The 25,613-nt window shown below is 43.9% G+C and overlaps 1 protein-coding gene across 11 annotated transcripts in view; it reads left to right on the top strand.

Annotated features, from left to right (window-relative positions):
- The window catches only part of LOC121291456 (F-box only protein 39-like), a 114,815-nt gene extending 89,427 nt beyond the window's left edge, over window positions 1–25,388 (top strand). For all 11 annotated transcript variants that reach the window (XM_041212645.1, XM_041212652.1, XM_041212651.1 and 8 more), the window contains 3 exons: window positions 2,010–2,582; window positions 22,386–22,562; window positions 23,956–25,388. In XM_041212645.1, the coding sequence (XP_041068579.1) occupies window positions 2,010–2,582; window positions 22,386–22,562; window positions 23,956–24,084 (879 nt within the window). In that variant the 3' untranslated portion in view covers window positions 24,085–25,388. The remainder of the gene's footprint in view (window positions 1–2,009; window positions 2,583–22,385; window positions 22,563–23,955) is intronic.
- Window positions 25,389–25,613: the final 225 nt, after the last annotated feature.

The raw sequence follows: 25,613 nt of genomic DNA, 5'->3' as shown, positions 1-25,613 counted from the left end.
GTAACTGGCAGACTGGCCTGACAGTGTCAGCTGTGCCTCAGTTTGTAGCACTCCTGCCCCTGAGTCAGAAGGTCCTAGGTTTAAGTCCCACTCCAGGACAAAAATCAAAGCTGACACTCTAGTGCAATACTGAGGGAGTGCTGTACTGCTGGAGGTGCTGCCTTTTGGATAAGAAGTTAAACTGAAGCCCCATTTACCTGCTTGGACGGATGTGAAAGGTCTATGACACTATTTGGAAGAAGAGTAGGGGAGTGAGTTACCCCTGGTGTCCTGGCCAATATTTGTCCCTCAATCAACATTACCTGAAACAGAATATCTGGTTTTCATTACAATGCTGTTTGTGGGAGTTTGCTGTGTGCATATTGTCTGCCACGGTTCCTAAATTCCAACAGTGGCTACAGTTCAAGAAATACCTCATTGGCTGTTAAGTGTTTTGAGAGGTTCCATGGTTGTAAAAAGTGCAATATAATACAAGTCTTTCTTTCTTTCTGTCAGGGGACTCTGGGATTCAAACACTTGAACACGGTATTAAAAAGGTGTTAAATGTTCATTTACACTACAACACTCTGTCCCATCCTTATATCATTTAAAATCTCTGACATTCTTAATAGTTTTTTTTTGAAGTAAATTATGATCTGAATTTTCATTGGTTCCTCTGCCCTTCTTTTCCTTTTTAAAACCAAGCTCTCACCAGGCTACAGGTAATCCCTCTAGATATCGCTTTCTTGGGCTCATCCATTTTATTGATAATAATTCTGAAGTATTTTGATAATTTGTTTCACAGCACCATATAAATGCAAGTAGAAGTAGTTGATCAAGTGGTTGAGCTAGTAACAGTGAAGTTACAGTAACACAACTGAGCTGTTGTGGCTGCCTCTGGTGTCCTGTATCTCTTGCTTGTCTGACTGCCATAACTTTCTCCATTCAATTTCCATTGTCTCATTTTTAGAGGTAACAATTGCCTTTGCCAAACCCAGGGGGAAGACAGTAAAGGAATTAAATCAAGCACGATTCCTCAAGAATTGTTTTATCAGACTTCTGTTGCAACTGATATCATTTTCTGAATATTATTACCGACTGATTTTTTTAAAATATGAAATTATTTGAATAAAACATTTGCAGTACAGTTCACCACCATGTTCTTTAGACAAACCAACTACACTTCATAATTACTCCCTAACATCTGCAGTGTAACGAGGTTCTCAGTTTGCATTTTCACAGTAGCAAAGTCTTTTTTAATACGAGAAAATAGCTACATGTGAATAAGAAGTTCAAGTGGGGATAAAGCCTTTATAAGAACTCAGGGAAGTGTGCTGTTAGAAAATGCTGTTCATTGAACCAACTCCTTTCCCAGATAATGTATATAATGTAATCTATAGGATAATCGATAGAATATCTCACAACAGAAGACCACAAATAACTCCCCTTTTCACTGTATAATTGTGTTTATAACTTATGGGAGATTTCTAACAGTGCAAACAAAATAACACAAAACACTCATTGTTCCACACCAGAAACAATGAGGTAAAATTTTTAATGTTTCTAATACTAATTTGCTCAGTATCTTAACCTCCTTTGAGGGTTAATAACCAGTACAGAAAAAAGTTAAATTACATGCTGAATTTTGAAATGAGAGAAGCTGTAGCAGTGCAAGATCTACATGCTATATTTAATTGGAAAACCTGTATACTGTAGTTTAGATATAACAGATATGACAGACAGATTCGCAAAATACCAAATCTCAAAAGGAACAACAATGAACAAAAGTTTGGCAGTTAACTGTTCCCTGGTGCATTTTCCGTGGCAATGCCTCTACCAGTCTTAGTCCACAACCAATCAGCATCCTCTTCTCATGCAATATAAAGTGTTTGAGATTTGGTATTCTTGCAAATCTGTCCTAATGAGTGGAAGACGAAAAGCTTCAACAGCATTTTTCAGCGATACTCAAGTTCTGTGCTACCAAGTGACTATATAATAAGAGAATTGATCATTCTTCCCTTTTGTTAAAGAGCCTGAACTTTTTCCTCCGTCGTGAGTGCAGACACCTTCAGTCATTCAATCTGAGAGGAGCACGTTTAGGCATGGAACAAGGCTTTTCCATCTTAAACTCACTGATCCACCAGAGAAACAGGAGCTCTATTTCTGAGCTCAACATTGAAGATTTCTTCAGCCATCACCTTGCCATCTATGCCAGCCCCACCTTCCCTAAGATTATCCGCAGCTTCTGCAACCTTACCAGCCTTTTGATCAATTATAATTGCATCTCTGACGATCTCCTGGACACCCTGTGTGAAAGCTGTTACCAGACCCTCAGAACCATGAATATTAAATGCCATATCCATGACCCTCACAACCAGGTTGTATGGGGGCTTTCCTGGTCCAAGCTTGCTAAATGGGCGACCAACCTGAAAGTCAATTTTTATTTTGAGCTTGTGATGAAGAATGATCGACTGACTCGGATTTTGGTGCCAGAGATCCCAGTGAGGAGCTTAAATTTTAGGAGCTGCTACTTTAGTGACCCAGATTGGACTATGAAACCCACTCTGACTGATCTAATTCCACACTACAAGAATACACTACAGGTAGGAGATGTTTCATAGGTATGCTCAAAGACAGGTCCGTGCAATTTCAATTTGTTAAGATCAAACTACTCAAGTCAGAAATTCTGACAGACACATATAAGGGCTGGCAGATTCTTTACACACAACATCAAAGACACTCAGTAAAAATTTGGTGAGTCTATTCGGTTCAGAAGAAATGACGAGAAGAATTTTTTTCTCTCTCAGGTGGTCGTGAATCTTTGGAACTCTCTTCCCCAGAGAGTGATGGAGTCAGGGTCATTGAATATTTTTCAGGCAGAGGTAGAAAGATTCTCGACTAACAAGGGAGTTAACTTATGGGGTTTGGCAGGAAAGTGGAGTCGAGGCCACAATCAGATCAGCCATGTTCTTATTGACTGGCAGAGCAGGCGCAAGGGGCCGAGTGGCCTGTTCCTGCTTCTAATTTGTATGTTCGCATATTCAGAAAGAGTCTTGAGATAAGCTGCCTGAGACCTACAATAGTCTGAATGACAAAACTCTGTGTCAAAAGGGTTGCATGAAAAAAAAGCAATGCAACTCTTTGTGGATTGAATTGGAAAGACCAGTATGACTGAGGCACGCAGACCAGATCCGTAGTCTGAGCTTGGTGGAGATGCCCCTAAACCAGCGAAAGGAAAATAGGCCAGGATCCCTGCAGTGACCCCTCCTGGATAATGGGCATTTGTGATATGAGTGATGACAGAAACATGCTCGAATGTGATGTCTTCCATGGTCAAATTGCTCACTGACACTCCCTTTATAGCTCACACCTGATGAATGTCCACTCGATAAGGTGTCCAAGGGTGCCCAGCAAAAAGTCTTTTTTTACTTCATTCACAGGATGTGGACGTCGCTGGCTAGGCCAGCATTTATTGCCCCTCCCTAACTGCCCTTGAGAAGGTGGTGGTGAGTTGCCTTCTTGAACAGCTGCAGCCCGTGCCTTAACAAGAGATGAGAAAAACTGATGAAAAATAAGGCACAATGCAGAGTTCATTCCATTACTAAGAATGTATTTTTAGGGTCAGTTTATCACATTTTCTAATACTCAAAGCTTAGATTAAACAAAAACAAAATTTACAAGTGAAAAAGCTTATTAAAGATTATGGCCAAGATTTTCCCCTTGGCGATTTGGGGGCGGGGCCCGGTCACCAAGGGGAAAATGACGCTGGATAACGTCGGGAGGAATCCCCAACGTCATCCTGGTCCCTTTAAATTTTTAGGAAGGAAGCGAAATCAGCTGTCTGCCCACCGACCTGTCAATGGCCTCAATTAAAGTAATTAAAGACCTGCCCGGCCAACCTTAAGGCTGGCGGGCAGGCCAGGACGCCCAGCAGGCTCCAGACTATTGATGAAACTTCATCCACTGACAGGATGAAGTTTCATGTCCGCATTTTAAAAAATTAATAAAGTTTATGTGGTCTTTCCTAACATGTCCCATCTCGTGTGACATTGTCACATGAGGGGGGCATGTTAATCTTTTAATGTTTCTATTTTTAATGTTTTTGACACTCAGTATTCTCCCTGAGACAGGACTTTGCCTCAGGGAGAAGTGGGGATTCCTGTCGCGGATGCTGCTGGGCGGGCTTTAATTGGCCCGTCCACTTAAAATGGTGGCGGGCCCTGTTTCAGTGGCGGGGGTCAGCTGCCCACCCACCGCCAAGCCGGTGGGGCCTACCTGCCATCCGAGGGCAAGATTCTGCCCCATATATAATCAAACCCAGATTTCAAATGTTTGGTATGTCAGTGGTTTTGGCACAGGTTGACCCATTTGTGCAGCTCTGTGTCATAGAAAACGGATCACCCATAAATTAGGCCAGAGTTGAATCCACTTGAGAAAGGTTACAGATGAGATCATCACTGTGAGGGATTGAACTGAGTACCAGACAAGACCTAACCTCTAATATTTGAATAGCACAATCGCAACATATCTTATGTTCTTTGAAAAATTGATGTGTTTCCCCTAAAAACCTTCATTTACATGAACAATGAGGACTAGAATCACCTTTACTTATACAGTTACATTGAGAACCAATGAAGATGTACAATTTTGTCCTGTGTTGGCTGTAGCAGGTTCACTGATCGTTGTTTCAAAAGGCAATGCTGCTATTACTCCAAACCCCTCCCTCCCCACTATATACAATCATCTTTGATGTTAATGTGCAGAAATTGTAATATTTTATCTGGCAACTGAATGGTCCCCATACCCTGTAATGAGTAGATGGAGAGGCAAAAGAAACCTGCAAATCAAAAGAAAAATGATGGTTATCCACAAGAGGTCAATCAATATTGGAGAGATAAGGTTAACGTTTTAGGTGGACCATTACATGTGAACCAATTTGCTGACATTTGAGTATTTCTGAAAAAAGAGACATGCTATTGAAGATTTTCATCTTGCACTCATTAGGACAGCTATGCAAGATAAACCAACAGTAAAGGGAACAACAATTTATACTGCATGAACAGAGAGTGCTGATTGGTTGGCAAATGGACTCTGATTGGAAGAGCTGTTGCCATGGAGAATGCAGCAGAGAACAGTTAACTTTTAACTGGCAACATTTGTTTAAAATTCAAACCAGGCAGGTCAATTCTGATTGGTCAAAGCATTCCCTTGGGGAATGAACCAGGAAATTGCAGTCTCCCAAGCTTTTGTTTAGTTGGAAAAGGCATAAGGCATGGACATGCTCCCTCTGTCTGCAAAGGACAGGGCCCTGTGTGTGAATATCTGTAGCTTGTAGCATGCATAGGTGAGCCACACTGCAAGCATGACTGATAATCTTAAATTGGTTTTCAGTGTAATTCTTAGCCCAATTAGGACTGTTTAATAAGTGTCGCCAATCACAGAATCACATCTAATTTTGGACATTGTATTTTGAATTTTGCAATCATGGGCTTGTTGGTCTGTAGTTTGTTTGTTGGAACCAGCCAACGGCACATGCTGTTTGATATGATCTGCCAATCGTTGGGACATGCAGCCTACGTACCTGGAAAGTTTTCCACATACATGGTGAAGGATTCCTTCACCTTTGCAAAGACCATGCTGGACTTGCATATCGATAGCAATTCAATGTCCATGTGCTCAGTTGACATTGCTAGCCTATTCATCAATGTACCACTCAAGGAAGCCATAGACATTTACACCACATCACTATATAATGGTGATCTAGACACACCTCCAGTGTCTGAATCTGTATTCATTGAACTTATGAACACAGCAACTTGTGCAGTTGAGTTCAGTTTTAGCAACACTATTAATGCCCTAATAGATAGTGTTGCCATGGGATCCCCTTTAGGCCCAGCTCTCGCAAACATCTTTGTCAATTTCCACAAGAAGCTCATCTACAATGGAATGACATCCAATCTCCTACCCCTTGAATATCTCCAATACGTAGATGATACATTTGCTGTATTTGAATCAGTAGCTGCAGGTAAGAGCTTCCTTACATACCTTAATGGGCTCCATCCTACACTCAAATTCACCTTTGAAATGGAACAGTCAAACTCTCTCTTTGACATGCCAGCTGAGAAATCTACCGCAAGCCTACCTTCACTGGTCATTACGTGCACTGGGATTCCTACAGTTCCGCACGCTATAGTATTGACCTTATCGGCAATCTTATAAATAGGACCCTGAGTAATTTGCTCACTGTGCAAACTTGATGCTGAAATAGGGTGCAGGATAATGGCTATCCCGATTAGATCATTGCTAGCTGTACATTGTGCAAACTCATGAATGGGCCTAAGGCTGCCACTTTTGGCCCGGAAAAGTACCCAGTCTACCTCAGGTTACTCTACCCAGTTTACCTCAGGTTACTCTGGAAGGGTAAGGTGTCTCAAAGGTTTGAGCAACAGATACAGTTAGCCATTGCACACTATTACTATACAATAGCAACACAAGCGATATTCTCCATTAACAGGATGCTGCTGTCAAGCCAGAAAGATGTTTTTTCCTATTTGTTCATGGGATGTGGGCGTCGCTGGCTAGACCAACAATTATTGCCCATCCCTAATTGCCCTTGAGAAGGTGATGATGAGCTGCCTTCTTGAACCACTGCCGTCCATGTGGTGTAGGTGCACCCACAGTGCCGTTAGGGAGGGAGTTCCAGGACTTTGACCCAGCGACAGTGAAGGAACGGCGATATATTTCCAAGTCAGGATGGTAAGTGGCTTGGAGGGGAACTTCCAGATAGTGGAGTTCCCACCTATCTGCTGCCCTTGTCCTTCTAGATGGTAGTGGTCATAGATTTGGAAAGTGCTATCTAAGGAGGGTTGGTGAGATGCTGCATTGCATCTTGTAGATGGTACACACTGCTACCACTGTGTATTGGTGGTGGAGGCAGTGAATATTTGTGAATAGGGTGCCAATCAGATGGGCTGCTCTGTCCTGGATGGTGTCAAGCTTCTTGAGCATTGTTGGAGCTGCACTTATCAAAGGCAAGTGGGAAGTATTCTATCACACTCCTGACTTGTGCCTTGTAGATGGTGGACAGGCTTTGGGGAGTCAGGAGGTGAGTTACCTCGCTGCAGGATTCCTGGCATCTGACTTGGTCTTATAGCCATAGTATTGATATGGCTAGTCCAGTTCAATTTCTAGTCAATGGTAACCCCCAGGATGTTGAAAGTGGGGATTCAGTGATGGTAATGCCATTGAGTGTCAAGGGGTGATGGTTAGATTCTCTCTTGTTGGAGATGGTCATTGCCTGGCACTTGTGTGGGGTGAATGTTACTTGCTACTTCTCGGCCTCAGAGGAGGCAATGGTGCAATGGAATTGCTGCTGGATTAGTAATCTAGAGACCAAGGGTAATGGGTTCTGCTCTGGGGACCCGGGTTCAAATCCCGCCATGGCAGATGGTGGAATTTGAATTCAATTAAAATCTAGAATTAAAAGTGTAACGATGACCATGAAACCATTGTTGATTGTTGTAAAAAACCCCTTTAGGGAAGGAAACCTGCTGTCCTTACCTGGCCTACATCTGACCCCAGCAATGTAGTTGACTCTTAATGCCCTCTGAAATGGCCTAGCAAGCCACTTGGTTGTATCAAACTGCTACAAAGCCTTAGAAAAGGAATGAAACTGAACTGGATGGACCAAATGACAATAAGCTTATAAAAACAAAAAAACTGCGGATGCTGGAAATCCAAAACAAAAACAGAATTACCTGGAAAAACTCAGCAGGTCTGGCAGCATCGGCGGAGAAGAAAAGAGTTGACGTTTCGAGTCCTCATGACCCTTCGACAGAACTTGAGTTCGAGTCCAGGAAAGAGCTGAAATATAAGCTGGTTTAAGGTGTGTGTGTGGGGGGCGGAGAGATAGAGAGACAGAGAGGTGGAGGGGGTTGGTGTGGTTGTAGCGACAAACAAGCAGTGATAGAAGCAGATCATCAAAAGATGTCAACAACAATAGTACAATAGAACACATAGGTGTTAAAGTTAAAGTTGGTGATATTATCTAAACGAATGTGCTAATTAAGAATGGATGGTAGGGCACTCAAGGTATAGCTCTAGTGGGTTTTTTTTTTATTTTATATAATGGAAATAGGTGGGAAAAGGAAAATCTTTATAATTTATTGGGAAAAAAAAGAAGGGGGAAACAGAAAGGGGGTGGGGATGGGGGAGGGGACTCACGACCTAAAGTTGTTGAATTCAATATTCAGTCCGGAAGGCTGTAAAGTCCCTAGTCGGAAGATGAGGTGTTGTTCCTCCAGTTTGCGTTGGGCTTCACTGGAACAATGCAGCAAGCCAAGGACAGACATGTGGGCAAGAGAGCAGGGTGGAGTGTTAAAATGGCAAGCGACAGGGAGGTTTGGGTCATTCTTGCGGACAGACCGCAGGTGTTCTGCAAAGCGGTCGCCCAGTTTACGTTTGGTCTCTCCAATGTAGAGGAGACCACATTGGGAGCAACGAATGCAGTAGACTAAGTTGGGGGAAATGCAAGTGAAATGCTGCTTCACTTGAAAGGAGTGTTTGGGTCCTTGGACGGTGAGGAGAGAGGAAGTGAAGGGGCAGGTGTTGCATCTTTTGCGTGGGCAAGGGGTTGTGCCATACGAGGGGGTTGAGGAGTAGGGGGTGATGGAGGAGTGGACCAGGGTGTCCCGGAGGGAGCGATCCCTACGGAATGCCGATAAGGGGGGTGAAGGGAAGATGTGTTTGGTAGTGGCATCATGCTGGAGTTGGCGGAAATGGCGGAGGATGATCCTTTGAATGCGGAGGCTGGTGGGGTGATAAGTGAGGACAAGGGGGACCCTATCATGTTTCTGGGAGGGAGGAGAAGGAGTGAGGGCGGATGCGCGGGAGATGGGCCGGACACGGTTGAGGGCCCTGTCAACGACCGTGGGTGGAAAACCTCGGTTAAGGAAGAAGGAGGACATGTCAGAGGAACTGTTTTTGAATGTAGCATCATCGGAACAGATGCGACGGAGGCGAAGGAACTGAGAGAATGGGATGGAGTCCTTACAGGAAGTGGGGTGTGAGGAGCTGTAGTCGAGATAGCTGTGGGTGTCGGTGGGTTTGTAATGGATATTGGTGGACAGTCTATCACCAGGGATTGAGACAGAGAGGTCAAGGAAGGGAAGGGAAGTGTCAGAGATGGACCACGTGAAAATGATGGAGGGGTGGAGATTGGAAGCAAAATTAATAAATTTTTCCAAGTCCTGACGAGAGCATGAAGCAGCACCAAAGTAATCATCGATGTACCGGAGAAAGAGTTGTGGAAGGGGGCCGGAGTAGGACTGCAACAAGGAATGTTCCACATACCCCATAAAGAGACAGGCATAGCTGGGGCCCATGCGGGTACCCATAGCCACACCTTTTATTTGGAGGAAGTGAGAGGAGTTGAAGGAGAAATTGTTCAGCGTGAGAACAAGTTCAGCCAGACGGAGGAGAGTAGTGGTGGATGGGGATTGTTCGGGCCTCTGTTCGAGGAAGAAGCTAAGGGCCCTCAGACCATCCTGGTGGGGGATGGAGGTGTAGAGGGATTGGACGTCCATGGTGAAGAGGAAGCGGTAGGGGCCAGGGAACTGGAAATTGTTGATGTGACGTAAGGTGTCAGAGGAATCACGGATGTAGGTGGGAAGGGACTGGACAAGGGGAGAGAGAAGGGAGTCAAGTTATCTTGACTCCCTTCTCTCTCCCCTTGTCCAGTCCCTTCCCACCTACATCCGTGATTCCTCTGACACCTTACGTCACATCAACAATTTCCAGTTCCCTGGCCCCTACCGCTTCCTCTTCACCATGGACGTCCAATCCCTCTACACCTCCATCCCCCACCAGGATGGTCTGAGGGCCCTTAGCTTCTTCCTCGAACAGAGGCCCGAACAATCCCCATCCACCACTACTCTCCTCCGTCTGGCTGAACTTGTTCTCACGCTGAACAATTTCTCCTTCAACTCCTCTCACTTCCTCCAAATAAAAGGTGTGGCTATGGGTACCCGCATGGGCCCCAGCTATGCCTGTCTCTTTATGGGGTATGTGGAACATTCCTTGTTGCAGTCCTACTCCGGCCCCCTTCCACAACTCTTTCTCCGGTACATCGATGATTACTTTGGTGCTGCTTCATGCTCTCGTCAGGACTTGGAAAAATTTATTAATTTTGCTTCCAATCTCCACCCCTCCATCATTTTCACGTGGTCCATCTCTGACACTTCCCTTCCCTTCCTTGACCTCTCTGTCTCAATCCCTGGTGATAGACTGTCCACCAATATCCATTACAAACCCACCGACACCCACAGCTATCTCGACTACAGCTCCTCACACCCCACTTCCTGTAAGGACTCCATCCCATTCTCTCAGTTCCTTCGCCTCCGTCGCATCTGTTCCGATGATGCTACATTCAAAAACAGTTCCTCTGACATGTCCTCCTTCTTCCTTAACCGAGGTTTTCCACCCACGGTCGTTGACAGGGCCCTCAACCGTGTCCGGCCCATCTCCCGCGCATCCGCCCTCACTCCTTCTCCTCCCTCCCAGAAACATGATAGGGTCCCCCTTGTCCTCACTTATCACCCCACCAGCCTCCGCATTCAAAGGATCATCCTCCGCCATTTCCGCCAACTCCAGCATGATGCCACTACCAAACACATCTTCCCTTCACCCCCCTTATCGGCATTCCGTAGGGATCGCTCCCTCCGGGACACCCTGGTCCACTCCTCCATCACCCCCTACTCCTCAACCCCCTCGTATGGCACAACCCCTTGCCCACGCAAAAGATGCAACACCTGCCCCTTCACTTCCTCTCTCCTCACCGTCCAAGGACCCAAACACTCCTTTCAAGTGAAGCAGCATTTCACTTGCATTTCCCCCAACTTAGTCTACTGCATTCGTTGCTCCCAATGTGGTCTCCTCTACATTGGAGAGACCAAACGTAAACTGGGCGACCGCTTTGCAGAACACCTGCGGTCTGTCCGCAAGAATGACCCAAACCTCCCTGTCGCTTGCCATTTTAACACTCCACCCTGCTCTCTTGCCCACATGTCTGTCCTTGGCTTGCTGCATTGTTCCAGTGAAGCCCAACGCAAACTGGAGGAACAACACCTCATCTTCCGACTAGGGACTTTACAGCCTTCCGGACTGAATATTGAATTCAACAACTTTAGGTCGTGAGTCCCCTCCCCCATCCCCACCCCCTTTCTGTTTCCCCCTTCTTTTTTTTCCCAATAAATTATAAAGATTTTCCTTTTCCCACCTATTTCCATTATATAAAATAAAAAAAAAACCCACTAGAGCTATACCTTGAGTGCCCTACCATCCATTCTTAATTAGCACATTCGTTTAGATAATATCACCAACTTTAACTTTAACACCTATGTGTTCTATTGTACTATTGTTGTTGACATCTTTTGATGATCTGCTTCTATCACTGCTTGTTTGTCGCTACAACCACACCAACCCCCTCCACCTCTCTGTCTCTCTATCTCTCCGCCCCCCACACACACACCTTAAACCAGCTTATATTTCAGCTCTTTCCTGGACTCGAACTCAAGTTCTGTCGAAGGGTCATGAGGACTCGAAACGTCAACTCTTTTCTTCTCCGCCGATGCTGCCAGACCTGCTGAGTTTTTCCAGGTAATTCTGTTTTTGTAATAAGCTTATAAAGTTCTCCTTACTAATATCTGGGGGCTAGTGCCAAAATTGTGAGAGCTATGTCCTTTATGGCTCGGTCAGTAGCGGTGCTACCGAGACACTCTTGGCGATGGACATTGAAGTCCCCCACCCCAGAGTATATTCTGTGCCCTTGCCACTCTCTGTGCTTCCTCCAAGTGGTGTTCAACATGGAGGAATATTGATTCATCAGCTGAGGGGTACGTGGTAATTAGCAGGCAACAGCCCGACATAGTCATCCTCACGGAATCTTAAAGCTTGGCAGTTAACAGTTCTCTGTTGCATTCTCCATGGCAACATCTCTACCAATCAGAGCCCAGAGGAAAAAACAGTAAAAACTGGGAAATAACAATATTGGTCCGAACTGGTCTTTTATACCTTAAAATAGAACGCCAGTAAAAACTGGGAAATAAGAGTGCTGGTCTGAACTGTTTTTTCCTTCTGGGAGTCCATTTGCCAACCAATCAGCACTCTCATGCAGTACAAATCGTTGTTTCGTTTACTGTTGGTTTATTTTGCATAGCTGTCCTGATGAGTGCAAGATGAAAAGCTTCGATAACATGTCTCTTTTTTCAGAAATACTCAAATGTCAGCAAATTGGGTTCACATGTAATGGTCCACTTGAAACATTAGCCTTATCTCTCCAATATTTATCATCAATACTCAAGTTCTGTACTACTGTTGTAGTTTGTCTTAAAAACCACCAGGAGACTCAGGTATAGGCCACGATCGTTTATTAATGATTCAAGCATACGCAGGGAGAGACAGCCTTGGGCATTCCAAGACTGAGCTCTAAAACTTTAGAAGTGTTCTTCCTTATACACACCTTGAGTCACGTACACAAATTTTAATCTTGTCAACTCTCTGTCACTGACTCAACAGATGCCTCCAGCTTTGGTCACTTATTTCCTGTGAGTACAGACACTGGACATTGTTCTCATCCTCGCAAGACCATCATATCTTGCTGATTGTGCAGGAGCCTGGGCCTCCTTAATTCCAACACCCACACCCTGGACCTTCTTTGTTTTACTAGTCTGCCTATCTCATTTCTTCTCCTGCCTGAAACACACCTGTTACTTCCCAGTTCTGCTTTTCTGCTTACAGTTCTGATTTTACTGAAACACACTGCTAACAAAATAAAATTATAACCCTTTCAATCCCCCCTTTTGATCCTTGGTGTAGCCCAAGGTATTGCCCCTTTCCGTGTGCTCCACTGCCCATTGACACTGGCCAGGTATCGAGCTTAGGGTTATAAGGGTATCGGGTTATACCATCTGTACAGGTTGGCTGTGTAATATGGGCACTTGACTCTCTTGTTTAGCCCCCATCTTCCTGAGCTTCCTTACTCTTTACCATCTCTTGTGTGGCCTTCTGATGCAGTGAACCAAATATGTTAAGTATAGAACTAATACCAACTGAGTGATAATCAAAACATGGGAGATGATCCTTATCCATTGGTGTATCTGTACATTCAGTCCCCAATTACAAAGGTCCTCCCACTAAGTAGGGGTATCTATTTGTTCCCCATCATCAGTGTTTTAACCCATTGCTGCAGCGTCTAATATGTTCTATGCACTTGATGGGTCTCATCGCTGATATCTATAAGTGTTCAGGTAACAGTGGGATTACATAGGAGAACTGGCTCAAATACTGTGTCAGGTTTTCTTTATGTTTTCCTCTGCCTGCACATTAACTGTTTCCCTCTTGTAGATTTCCACCAGTTCTACCCTTCCTACCTTAGCTGGTACCTATGGGTGTAGCCAAACCACAGGACTGGTTACAGGACAAAATCAATTGTTTCCATATTGGTATTCTTGTTTTGATGTCGTGATGCAATATCTCCCTGTAGGCAGGTACGCAACGTGGTTTGGTTCCAACATAGCCCATATAGCTTCCATTGTACAATTGGCTGTTGCATTAAACCTGCACCTGGCTTCCTCTGTCTCATATATCGGATGTGGACACACTACTGAAGAGGCCTCTACTCTGCATCTCTCTAAAGTGGCGCTCCCTACATTACCATCTATCTCTACTGCATATGGTGGTATATTATGATACCTTACATAATAAACCCCCCCAACTACCCCAATATTTTCCACCCTATAGAATGTCTTAGTGGGTGTTGATTCTGGTACAACTGGGATTTCCAAAACAATGCCAATCAACATATTATTATGAACAACACACTTAGTATCTGCCTGTCATCATGATGTTAATCCTGTGATCTTACTTTTTGTAGCTCTCAGGCACATTAATATAGTCAGTAATACATGTAATCAGCCTTTTTCCAGCTTTCCCTTTACCTGTATCCATCCTGTGGTAAATTGTTGTTAAGTGTTATTTCTCACCCTTCATGTGCCTCAACTACAGATTCCTTATACTTTTACCTTTAAGTTTTTGTTTATTCCCTCTGACCATGATCATCCTAAGATTCTCCTAAAGTCAGTTTCTCTATTGCCTTGATCGTTTAAAATGCTTCCTTACTCTTTAGGCCATATTCCATGTCCATGGGGAATCTCTGTCTCTAGGTGTTTGATTATCTCCCCCTGTGCAGTTTCAATGTCTCAGGTGATGGCCAGATTATTAAATTCAGTTTTCATAAAACAGTTTGTACATTGTGTCCTCCTTCCCTAACTCTATTTCCTACCCTTAATCATTTCCTCATATCATCTTACACATAATAGCTACCATCTTATCTCATTCAGATTGTTTGGAGAGAATTTGCAATCCAATAGAGTGTTCTCATAACATTTATATACATGCGTCAGATCCCTAAACTGGCATCCAGTCAAATCATGTTTCTTATGCCGTGACAGGTTAAACAAGTTTATATTTGTTATCCATAAGGGTACCTCACCCTTATGGGCAAGATTTTTGCATTGGCAAGAGTGGGGGCAGGGCCTGCTCGCCGACGCGTAAAATGACGCACGGTGATGCCAGGGGGAACTCCTGACATCACTGTGCCCCATTTAAATTTTCAGGAAGGCGGCGGCGCAGCAAAATCAGCTGTGCGCCCGCCGACCTGTCAGTGGCCAATTGATGCCATTGACAGGGTCAATTAAACAAGTAAAGGACCTGCCCGACTAACCTTAAGGTTGGCGGGCAGACCAGGAGTCCCGGCGGGAACTAGAAAAAAACATGAAACCTCATCCATGTGCGGGATGAGGTTTCATGTAGGTTTTTAAAAAATTTAATAGAGGTTTTGTAAAAATTATGGACATGTCCCAACTCATGTGACATTGTTAGGGAAATTTTATTTTTCTATTTTTAGGTTTTTAACATTTTGAGCTGTGGTGGTGCTAACTATATTTCTTTCTATGTCTACTGCGTATGGTGGAATATTGTGATACTTAATATAGTAATCCCCCCCCCGTATAACCCCAATATTTTCTACTCTATATAATGTCCTGCTGGGTGTTGACATAGGTGTGACAGGTATTACTAATACAATGCCTATTGGCATATTACTATTCACTGTACATTCAACATTCATTCGATATACACGTGTTAAACCTCTGAGCTGGCAACCGGTCAATTCATGATTCTTGTGTCATGAAAGATTCAATAAATGCTCATTAGTTACCCATAAAGGGACTACCCCTTCTTTAATCTGTCTTAAATTCTCTTGGGCTTGTTCCTTGCCCAAGATCCATAAGTGCTGCATACATCATTTCTACTCGCTTCGTCTGAAATATCTTTCCCTATTTCAATTAATTTATTGATAGTCTCCACATGACCTTCGAGCACGGTAGCCAGGCTTTGGATTAACTGTGTCACGTTCTAGTCTGTATCTAATTGGGTATCCTGGATCCCCTGTCCCCGCTCTAGAATCTCCTTAAGCTTAAAGCTCAGGGTACAGAACTTCTGGTCAACAGCTGCTAGGTCGAAGGAATTAACTATTGATGTCCCTGTATTGAATAACGTGGCAGCGTCATTTATCAGGCTGTATCTAGCTTGGTTCCCCTCTGGGCCTGATTGCATCCTGCCGTTAAACTGGACCGCTTCAGCCATCAACTGGCTGGTCAGAGCCATATAGAGTGCTTGGGTGTGGGTTAGACACCACTGGGGCAGGACGACACCGGATACATTCAAGACTACGGGTACCAGCTCATGGTGTACATTATCATACAAAATTTTATTTTGGTTGATCCAAACGAGACCATTTGTTGGCGCTGGGTACATGACCGGACAAGGTGGCAAGGTTTGAAAGGCTTTGGCTGCCTCGGCTTGGGTTGTGGGGCTAGTCGTGGGAGGTGGTTGGGTAGTGGTACTAATTTCCTCTTTTGGGTGGACCTCCCATATCCACCTCTGGTCACTGTTTCCCCAAGTCAGTGTATCATTATTATTTGCGCTACAAATGTTCCATTTAGAATCGCTATTGTGAGAACGAGTAACCATGGTTTCATACATTGTTAAACACGCTACATAAATGTGGCTCTCTAATTTGCAGACAAATTCGAACTGCCCAGCCCGTTCCTTATGCTTAAAACGTACACTAGTTAAATTTGGGAATTTGACAGAAGTGCCAACTTTCGCAAACAGCCCCCACCAATCTCTCACGTGTCAGGTCTGGGATACTACCGCGCCCAATTTGGGGCAAACCCTTATTGCAATTCAAGAGCACTTGTTTTCCGACTGTTACATTTATCATCCCCCCCGTGGTGAATCACATTCGGCACTGTCCGTGCTGTACCAAGGTCCCTCTGGTGGTGCGGTTGTTGTCATCATCGCCATGCTCACGAGGGTTGACACTATAATTAACATTCTGTGAACTCAAGCAGGTAACCGTCCCAGGTCGGTTGTTGAGGTTAGTTCTGTGGGTAAGAATTAGTTAGTAAAACGCTTCAATTGTGACCAGTGTTTCCAGCGCCCCTTTCCCCTCAAGTCCATGCATGCGCACGTATCAATGGTCATGATTACTTCATATGGTCCCATCCATCTAGGTGCACACCCAGGCTTCTCGGGGGGAAATCTTGACCATAACTTTCTCCCCCACGCCTGGCACTTTAGCTTGATCTGATCTGACCTCCCCTTCCCAAGTCCTTTATAATCTGCTGATCCCTGGCTTCCTGTCTTAGCCCGTGGAGCTGTCTACGCAGCTCCCGGACGAATTGCCTCGTTCTCTCCTTTACCGGACACACCTCCTCGCTGCCAGCTATGACATCTCCCGGCAACTCATTGCTCTCCCTGTCATCAACTCGTATGTGGTTAACCCCATTGTTAGGCGTTGCCCGAAGCTCCTTAAGGAAATTGGGCAATAGGTCTGCCCAGCCTTGCCCTGTATCCTGGATGGCTTTTGCCAATGTTTGTTTTAGGGTCCTATTCGTCCGTTTCACCATGCCTGAGCTCTGTGGATGGTAAGGGACATGGAACTTCTGTCTAATTCCTAGCCACTTACATATTTCTTTTAGTACGCGTCTTGTAAAATGCGTACCTTGGTCTGAATCCATCTGCAAGGATATTCCCCAGCGCGGAATCACTTCTTCTAACATTACCCGGTCCACAGTTGTGGCTGAGCAATCCCGTGTGGGGAAAGCCTCTACCCATCTCGTGAATTGGTCGCTGATAACCAGGCAACAGGTTTTCCCTCGGCTCGGCGGGAGGGGTCCTGTAAAGTCTATTTGTATCTGTCAGGGTTGGTGTGACATGCGAATTTTTATGGGCCTACCTGGATTATGCTGGGCCCACATCAGACACTGCTGGCAATATTTAGCTACATGTCCTCCCATTCCCTGCCACCACCAGCATCTGCCCAACTGCGCTAACAGAGCCGATCGCCCTGAGGCTGCACTTAGCCTCAGGGAGATGAATGTGCTCTTTTGTGCGCATGCACGAAAGAACGCAGTCTCGATTTTGGGATGTCCCCCCACCCCCCATCCGCCTGCACTGGGATTGCATAGCACTTCTGTGCGGACGTCACGCTGTGTGGGCCTTAATTGGCCCACCCACGTAAAATAGTGCCTTGCCCCCGATTGGGGGCGACATGGGGTGGGGGGGGGGGTAAAATTCAGCCCAGTGAGTTTGTCTCAAGCATGGATGCTCGAGCATCCATGATGTCATTCCTGGCTATGTCATCGGAGAGGTTTCTCTCTACAATAATCAATTTGTTAATGCTCCATGGCTCTCTAGTACAGTGGCCAAGCTCCGATTTATCCGTGTCAGGTCTTGGTCCGTACGGAGCTGCCTGTCCTGGACTCCCTGCCCCCCTCTCCAGAATTTTCTTAAGCTGCGAGCTTAAGGTCGGGACCTCTTGGTCCACTGTTGCCATCATCAATTGGATCTACTACAGAGGTTCCTGTGTTAAATGCTGTGGCGATGTCATTAACCAGACTACATTTTAACCCACCTTCTCCCCGTACAGGGGGTGCAGATATGGGCCGCCCTCCACTATTAGATCAAGCCACCTGTGTTATCACTTGTTTTACCAGAGCTGCACGCAGTGCTTGGGTCTGACCTGAACACCACTCAGGCGTGCCAACATTGGAGATGTTTAGGACGATGGGTACCAGCTCATGGCGTACATTATCATGCCGAGGTTTGTCCGCCTTTATCACATTATCCATTCTCTGGTCCAGGGCTTAATGCTAGACAAAGGGGATCAGTTAATTATGGCTGTGGTGTTTTGCCTCTACTTGTTAAGCCAGTTAGCACTGTTGCTGTAGCATCATTCCTGTGGATTCAAGTACAAAACCTCCCAGCTGTCACTAGTTGGTTGCGATTAGTTCTGTAAAATAAGATCAGTTATTAACATGCTTCAAGTGCGACCAGTGCTTCCAGTGCCCTTTCCCTTTCATATCCACACAGGGGCAAGTACTGATAATCATTATTATCCCATAAGGTCCTATTGACTTGGGTGCAAAACCTGGTTTCTCGGGTGTTACCTTCACCATTACCATGTCCCTCACTTCTGACATGTCCTGGGGGAGCTGCTCCCCCTCGTTCTTTGCTAATCCACTATCTCCTGCTGCCGTCTCACCTTGGACCTCAATTCCTTAAGCTGTCTACATAACTCTACAATGAACGTTCTTACCCTATCTTTCAATAGCTCACTGTCTTCACTTCCAGTCTTCTCTCTGGGAGTTGCTTAACTCTGCACGAGATCATGGTGTTAATCCTGTGGTCTTACTTTTTGTAGCTCGCAGGCACATTAATATAGTTAGTAATACGTCTAAATAGCCTTTTTCCAGCTTTCCCTTTACCTGTATCCATCTTGTGGTAAATTGTTGTTAAGTATTATTTCTCCTCACCTTTCAAGTGCCTCAACTACAGATTCCTTATACTGTTACCTTTAAGTTTTTGTTTACTCCTTCTGACCATGATCATCCTAAGATTCTCCTAAAGTCAGTTTCTCTATTGCCTTGATCATTTAAAATGCTTCCTTACTCTTTAGGCCATATTAACCATTCTATGTCCATGGGGAATCTCTATCTCTAGGTCTTTGATTATCTCCCCCTGTGCGGTTTCAATGTCTCAGGTGATGGCTAGATTATTAAATTCAGTTCTCATAAAACAGTTTGTACATTGTGTCCTCCTTCCCTAACTCTATTTCCTTCCCTTAATCATTTCCTCATATCATCTTAGACATGCAATAGCTACTATCTTATCTCGTTCAGCTTGTCTGTAGAGACTTTACACTCCAATAAATTATTCTCATAACATTTTAAGACAGAAATCAAACATTTCTATTTGATTCCAGGCATTAACATGTTTTCATTCCTTATCTTCTTCTCAAACAACATTTTATTTTCGCAAAGGTAACCCGCTAGATTGTGTCTGACCTTTTACTCATTGTAAAATTATCTCTGATTCATTAACTCGGCCAAAAATTGGATTTCTGCCAAACCTTGACAAGGTCTTGAGCTTAACTTTATATTTTGGGAACAGAGTTACAAATGCAAAAAGCTTGCAGCATTTGAATTAGTGTCAATTGTTGTCACACCTTTTAAAATAAAAATTGCCTTTTGAGAACTTTATCGGGAACCAAACCTCAAATTTTTAAACTTTGTAAGAACAGTAGTTTACACAATTGAAATTAAAGCAATTTCTTTCTCAAGCGTATACATTTGTGTCCAGATTAAAAGTCCCACTTGTTTATCAACACATATTTCTTATCTTGGATAGCATCCTAGTTATTCAAAAGTAACCCGCTAAATTACTCTGCACTTTTCACATCTCAAGATTGTTCCAATTCAAATAAAAGTGCTGTTGGCCTGCAGATTTCCTTTTCAATTTAATTCATCTCTTCTTCAAAAGAAACCCCTTTTTATCCAAAGAAATCACCTAGACTGTATGTTTATGTCTTTTGGTTTTCCTAGAATCCTTTTGAATTTCAGGTAATTTTTTTCCTCAGAATTTTTAGAATACCAACTTGTATGAACTAAACTTAATTCATCAATCAATCCCAATCAGCTTGGAAGCTGATGGAAAGAGTTACTCCCTGCTGTCTGCAAGGGGGTGGTACAAAGGCTGGTTCATCTCAAAGGAAAATGCTGTTTTATCTTTAGAATACCTTTGAATTGTGATTTTTTTTGCCAGAAGTCTCAACATTGGAATGTTTGAGCATACTTTTCTTTTAATCTAATACGAGGCTTTTGACTCTAAAGTGCTGAACTCCACACACAAATGACAATTTAGAGAAGAAAACACACCAAATCTCACATACAAATGCTTCCTTGCACACAAACACTTCATTGCGCACAACCACACACATATATCTGAAGGTACGTATTTCCATTCTTCTAACATTCATCTCAACAACTTAAAACTTTCATACTCTAAACAAAACTTTAAACAGCAGTCGGGGGAATAAAGGGGTCTTCAAGGCTCCACCTACAGAGACAATCAAAACGACTGACGCTTACATCTCCTCTGCTCCTGCCTGTCATTACTCATTAACGCCCTCGGGGGTACCCCCCTGCCCTCTCTCTATATTTCTCTCCCTCTGTTTCTAGCACAAACAACTCTTGTGACTTAGATCAATTAATTTTTTAACTTGTTCGCCAAACATTCTTTGGGGTCCCACCTGTGCTTCTGGTTTTTTTTTCTGATGTGCTGCTACGAACCCCGTAACGGAGCTTTCCGGTGCCTGGTTGAGGTCCATGGCGCCTTTCGTCTCCTCCTTCTCTCCCGAAAACATCTTGGGCAGGATTTTGCGTCCCGCAGGCGGGCGCATGGTCGAGCCGAGCAGGTGTAAAATAGCACGTGGTGATGTCGGGCGAGTGTCCCGACATCATCGCGTACTCGTGTGATATCTTGGTCGGCGGGCGCCAGCGAGAGTTGGCAGTGCGCCCGTCGACAATTAAGAGGCCCGTTGATCAATTAATTTAAAGCGATTTTCCGCGGCCCATCCAACCTTATGGTTGATGGGCAGGTGAATCGACCAGGTGGCCTTTGGATTTTTTTTAGGAAACCTCATCCACAGGTTGGATGAGGTTTCCAACATTAATTTAAAAAAAACGTTTTGACATAAGTTTTATAACATTTATGTTCATGCGAGGTGAGTCCTATGTGGGGACATTTCTTTCATGTTTTCTAAATCTTTATTGTTGTTTTTTTACAATTCGTCAGCTCCATGAGGCAGCGCCCCCCGCCCCCTCGCCTTCAAGGTGCTTTCACTCCCCCCGGCTTGTGTGCAAACATTTATGCTCGTACTTCTCCCACCCCTACCCCGGCAGCGCTGACCCTTTCACCGCACCTTTCACGCTGGCTGCCAGTTAATTGGCCAGCAGGCATGAAATTGTGGTCCGGGGCCGATCACGGGTGACAGACTGTTTCCCGGCCGCTCCTGGACCACCCAAAAATCCTGTCCCTTGCTCTTTTTTGCCCGTCCTGTGCGGCTTTGGCTGACTTATTCTGCTCGCAACTTCGAGGGGTCTGACCTACCTGCGCGGCTTTGGCTTTCTTGGCCCACCAGCGCCATTCCACCTCCTCTCCCGGCGCCTCCTGACCCGAGTTTTCCTTCGGATTCTTTGGATACTTGGCCGGACCTTTACTCGGGTATGCTTACTGCTCTGACTGTGGGTGGCAAATACTGGTACACACCCGTTTGCAGTGCTGCTCCGGTGATCTGGTATGAGTAACCTGCTCGCAGTGCTAATTGTTATAGTTCACCTCGACAAACCACCAAGAGACTCAGGTATAGGCCACGATCGTTTATTAATGATTCAAGCGCACGCAGAGAGAGACAGCCTTGGGCAGTCCAAGACTGAGCTCTAACTTCCTTATACACACCTTGAGTCACCTACACATATTTTAATCTTGTCAACTCACTATCACAGGCTCAACAGATGCCTCCAGCTTTGGTCACTTATTTCCCGTGAGTACAGACACTGGACATTGTTCTCATCCTCGCAAGACCATCATATCTTGCTGATTGTGCAGGAGCCTGGGCCTCCTTAATTCCAACACCCACTCCCTGGACCTTCTTTGTTTTACTAGTCTGCCTATCTCATTTCTTCTCCTGCCTGAAACACACCTGTTACTTCCCAGTTCTGCTTTTCTGCTTACAGTTCTGATTTTACTGAAACACACTGCTAACAAAATAAAACTATAACCCTTACAATACCAAAGAACTATTTGCTGACATTTGTTAGATATTTTTCTGGTCTTGTGCAGCAATCAGAACAAACATTGATTCTGCTAAGCATATAGTAACGATGTTTACGTCTATATATTGCGCGGTCCTCATTCTTGAGTTGCGATTTTTTTCCTTCCAGAAACTGACATTAGAATTTAATAATAGTCATGAACGGATTGATGATGAATTGCTGCAACTGGTGTTAACATGTGAACGGCTGCACTACATGAAGATCTGGGCTTTCCTAAGCATTAAGTTTATCGAGACAATGCTACAGTATCGTCAGGAAGGAAAATCCAACTTCCGCACCCTTAAGGTAGAGCGACTGTTTTTATTAACAGGATCTTTGGGCCATTTAAGCATGAGTAAAGGCATGGTCACTGAGAGAATGGATAACTGCTCAGGTTAACGACTGCTGTAGTCAACCAGGTCCATAATGGTCCAGCAGTAGTTTCTCATCCTGTAGGGGTGGCTGAGTTCACCAACTGCTCGGGCCTTGTCCTACAATATTATTATTAGAGCTATTGTTACGTTTGGGTTCTGTTGCTGTGAATCCTTGCCTCTGCTACTGTTCGGTCTTTTGTCCTGGTTTATTCCCAGAAGGAGAAAAAACAGTAAAAACCTGGACATAAGGATACTGGTCTAAACTGGTCTTGTATACCTTACAATGTAATGTCAGTATAACTGGGAAATAAGAGCATAATCTGAACTGTTTTTTCCCTCTGGGTTTCCAGCAGTATTATTTTGCTCTTTCTTCCCCTTCCTTTGAATTTTAATCTATTTGTACCTTATTATAAGGAATCACATCAATTCACCTCTTTAATGTTGCCTTTAATGCTATTGGAACCTTTTGTGGGTGAGTACAATAAAAACTCTATTGTTCAATTGATATCCGTGAGGGAAAGTTTAGGAAGTTTTATTTTGCTATGTATGCATATCCTAATCTGTATTATCCTTTCTGTTACTAAAGCTTTAATCACTTTGTGTTGTGGGTGTGGTCATAATCCTTTCACTGGCTCCTTTAATCGTTCATACCTATTTACTTCCAGGTTGCCATGTCAACTACCTTGGAAGCTAGAGTCGATTCATCCTTGACAGTCAGCCTCTTCCCCCTAGTGGTTGGGTTCATAAAGACACCGCCTGTACAAAGCAGAAAACTCCCCACATTTAATCCCTTGTCTGCGCTGTTAACTAATCTCAATCGTGTTAGCAGCAGGTTCTGTTGTACACTTCTACTCCTGCGGGTTAGGGAGGGGGCTAAGATAAGACGGTTCATGTTCCCCGATCACTATTCTCTGAGTTAGAACAAGAGAAAATCAGGCAATGTATCATTTGGTTGAACAGTTTAAGTTTGATTAATTGGTTCTACCCATGTGTCTTACAAATGCTTTCCATAAGCAAACTCTACCATTTGTAAAATGTTCAGGTAATAACCTGAACTTAATAACCTTAAGTTGATTGACCATAATTGTTGGCAAGGCCAGCAATTGAAACCCATCCCGAATTGCTCTTGAATTAAGTGGTTTGCCAGGCCATTTCAGAGAGTAGTTAATAGTCAACCACATTCCTGTGATATGATGACATTGCACAATGTCTCAGGAATGCATAAAATAAGCTTGCCTTAGATGGACTTGGGAATAATACAGCTTGATTACCGTAATAAAATGTTTGAGACTATTGATGTGATGGAGACTTTGTTTAATCTACAGGTGAGGATTTACATGCACAAGTATGAAACAAATGAAGAAGATAAGCTGCTGCGTAACTTATACATGAAGCACAGGGATCTAATCGACACAGAACTCAATTATTTTGTAATTACTTACCCCTTGATGTAAAGGACAGCACCATTGAATGGACAACTCAATTATGATACATTTAAGCAGTTAGAGAATCAATAAGTGTATTCCTCTGCCAGTCAAATAAAACCTTCAGAAACAAAGATGTTATCAGAGGTACCCAATGTGTAGGAATAACTGGGAATTATATCATTTATAATATAAAATATTTGAGTAGCACAGTCTATTCCAGTTCTTGTTATTGACATTGGGAAGAAGGTTGGAACTTAAGATACGAAATGCTATGGCATTGAATTCACTGGCTGTAGTATTTCATTGGGGTCAGTAATTCATGTCTGAGGCGGCAATAAAACACTTGCTGAGATCTATGTGTGCGAATCTGTCATTGTACAGAACAAGCTGGAGGTCTCACTTTTGCGGAGATTCATTTCCTTTCCAACAGAAGGGAAAGCCCAGGGCATGAAGTACAAGCACATCTTATGTATTATCAGACCTGAATGTAGTAACTGACCCGCAGTCAGCCAAGGTATTCTTAATGTATCTGCCTATGAAGATTGAAATGGATTTTCATCCGACGCTCTTGGCTGTCCAGACCTACTGATACTTATTAGAAAAACTGTAAACCAGTGACAGTTGGTGAAAAGAGAAGATATTGTTGATAAATGCAAACATCTGTAAAGCAAGTTTGGAGGATCAAAGCAATACATTGATGCTTATATTTACCATATATCCTTGTATTTTTTAAATTTATGTATGGTTATAGCAAGTGTTCCAATGTGTGTTAATCCTTGAAGGGCCCCTCAAGCTGCACAAGCCCTAGGAGAGGAGGAATACATGTATAAAAAGACACTCCCTAGCCAACATGGAACCCCATTGGGACAAATAAGATATTCATTTGAAGCAATGGCATAGCAAACTGAAACAATGACAGGACGCCAGCAGTTGTTCGCAAATTCCCAACTACGTTCCCAATCTCAGTTGTACTGTCATGGAGAAGTGCAGAGCCAAAGCCAGGTACTTCCCCATAAGGGACAGAAAGTGAAGTATCACCTCAAGCAGCTGGTTCGCTACTCTGCACGATAGATAATTTGACAGAGGCAGAGATGTCGTCATTTATCTGCAGTGCAGGCTAGCGATTACCTGGATACCTTATATGTTGAAAAAGCTGTGATTATACAGCTCGGCTTTTGGAGGAGGGGAGGATTGAAGTGGCAAAATGATATCCTTAAAGCCAGTCACCAAGTGTGTTGCTCATTTTATAAATCCATCAGCTTTATTATCACAGATTTGTGGAATTTTTACGATGTTCATACATTGCAAATAAAATATTTTTGATAAAAAAAGTGGTTGTCCTCCCTTGCTTCACCTTACAAATTAAAACCTTGAAAGACAAAGGTTCTGAAACCCTGAAATTACACTGCAGGGTAAAACACTACAGAAACCAGATGGCACTGCCTGTGTGCATGTAAAGTTGATGGTGTGCTTACTGTCAGCTTGACAATCATAAGGTTCTGCCTGTGTACAGGTATTTTTTATTGTACATCACCTTTTCCCCTCTGTATACCAAA

Source organism: Carcharodon carcharias, chromosome 19 (assembly GCF_017639515.1).
Source record: "Carcharodon carcharias isolate sCarCar2 chromosome 19, sCarCar2.pri, whole genome shotgun sequence".
In the NCBI taxonomy this organism is placed as follows: Eukaryota; Metazoa; Chordata; class Chondrichthyes; order Lamniformes; family Lamnidae; genus Carcharodon; species Carcharodon carcharias.
The sequence above is the reverse complement of the archived record's forward strand: the minus strand, read 5'-3'. Positions and strand labels throughout refer to the sequence as shown.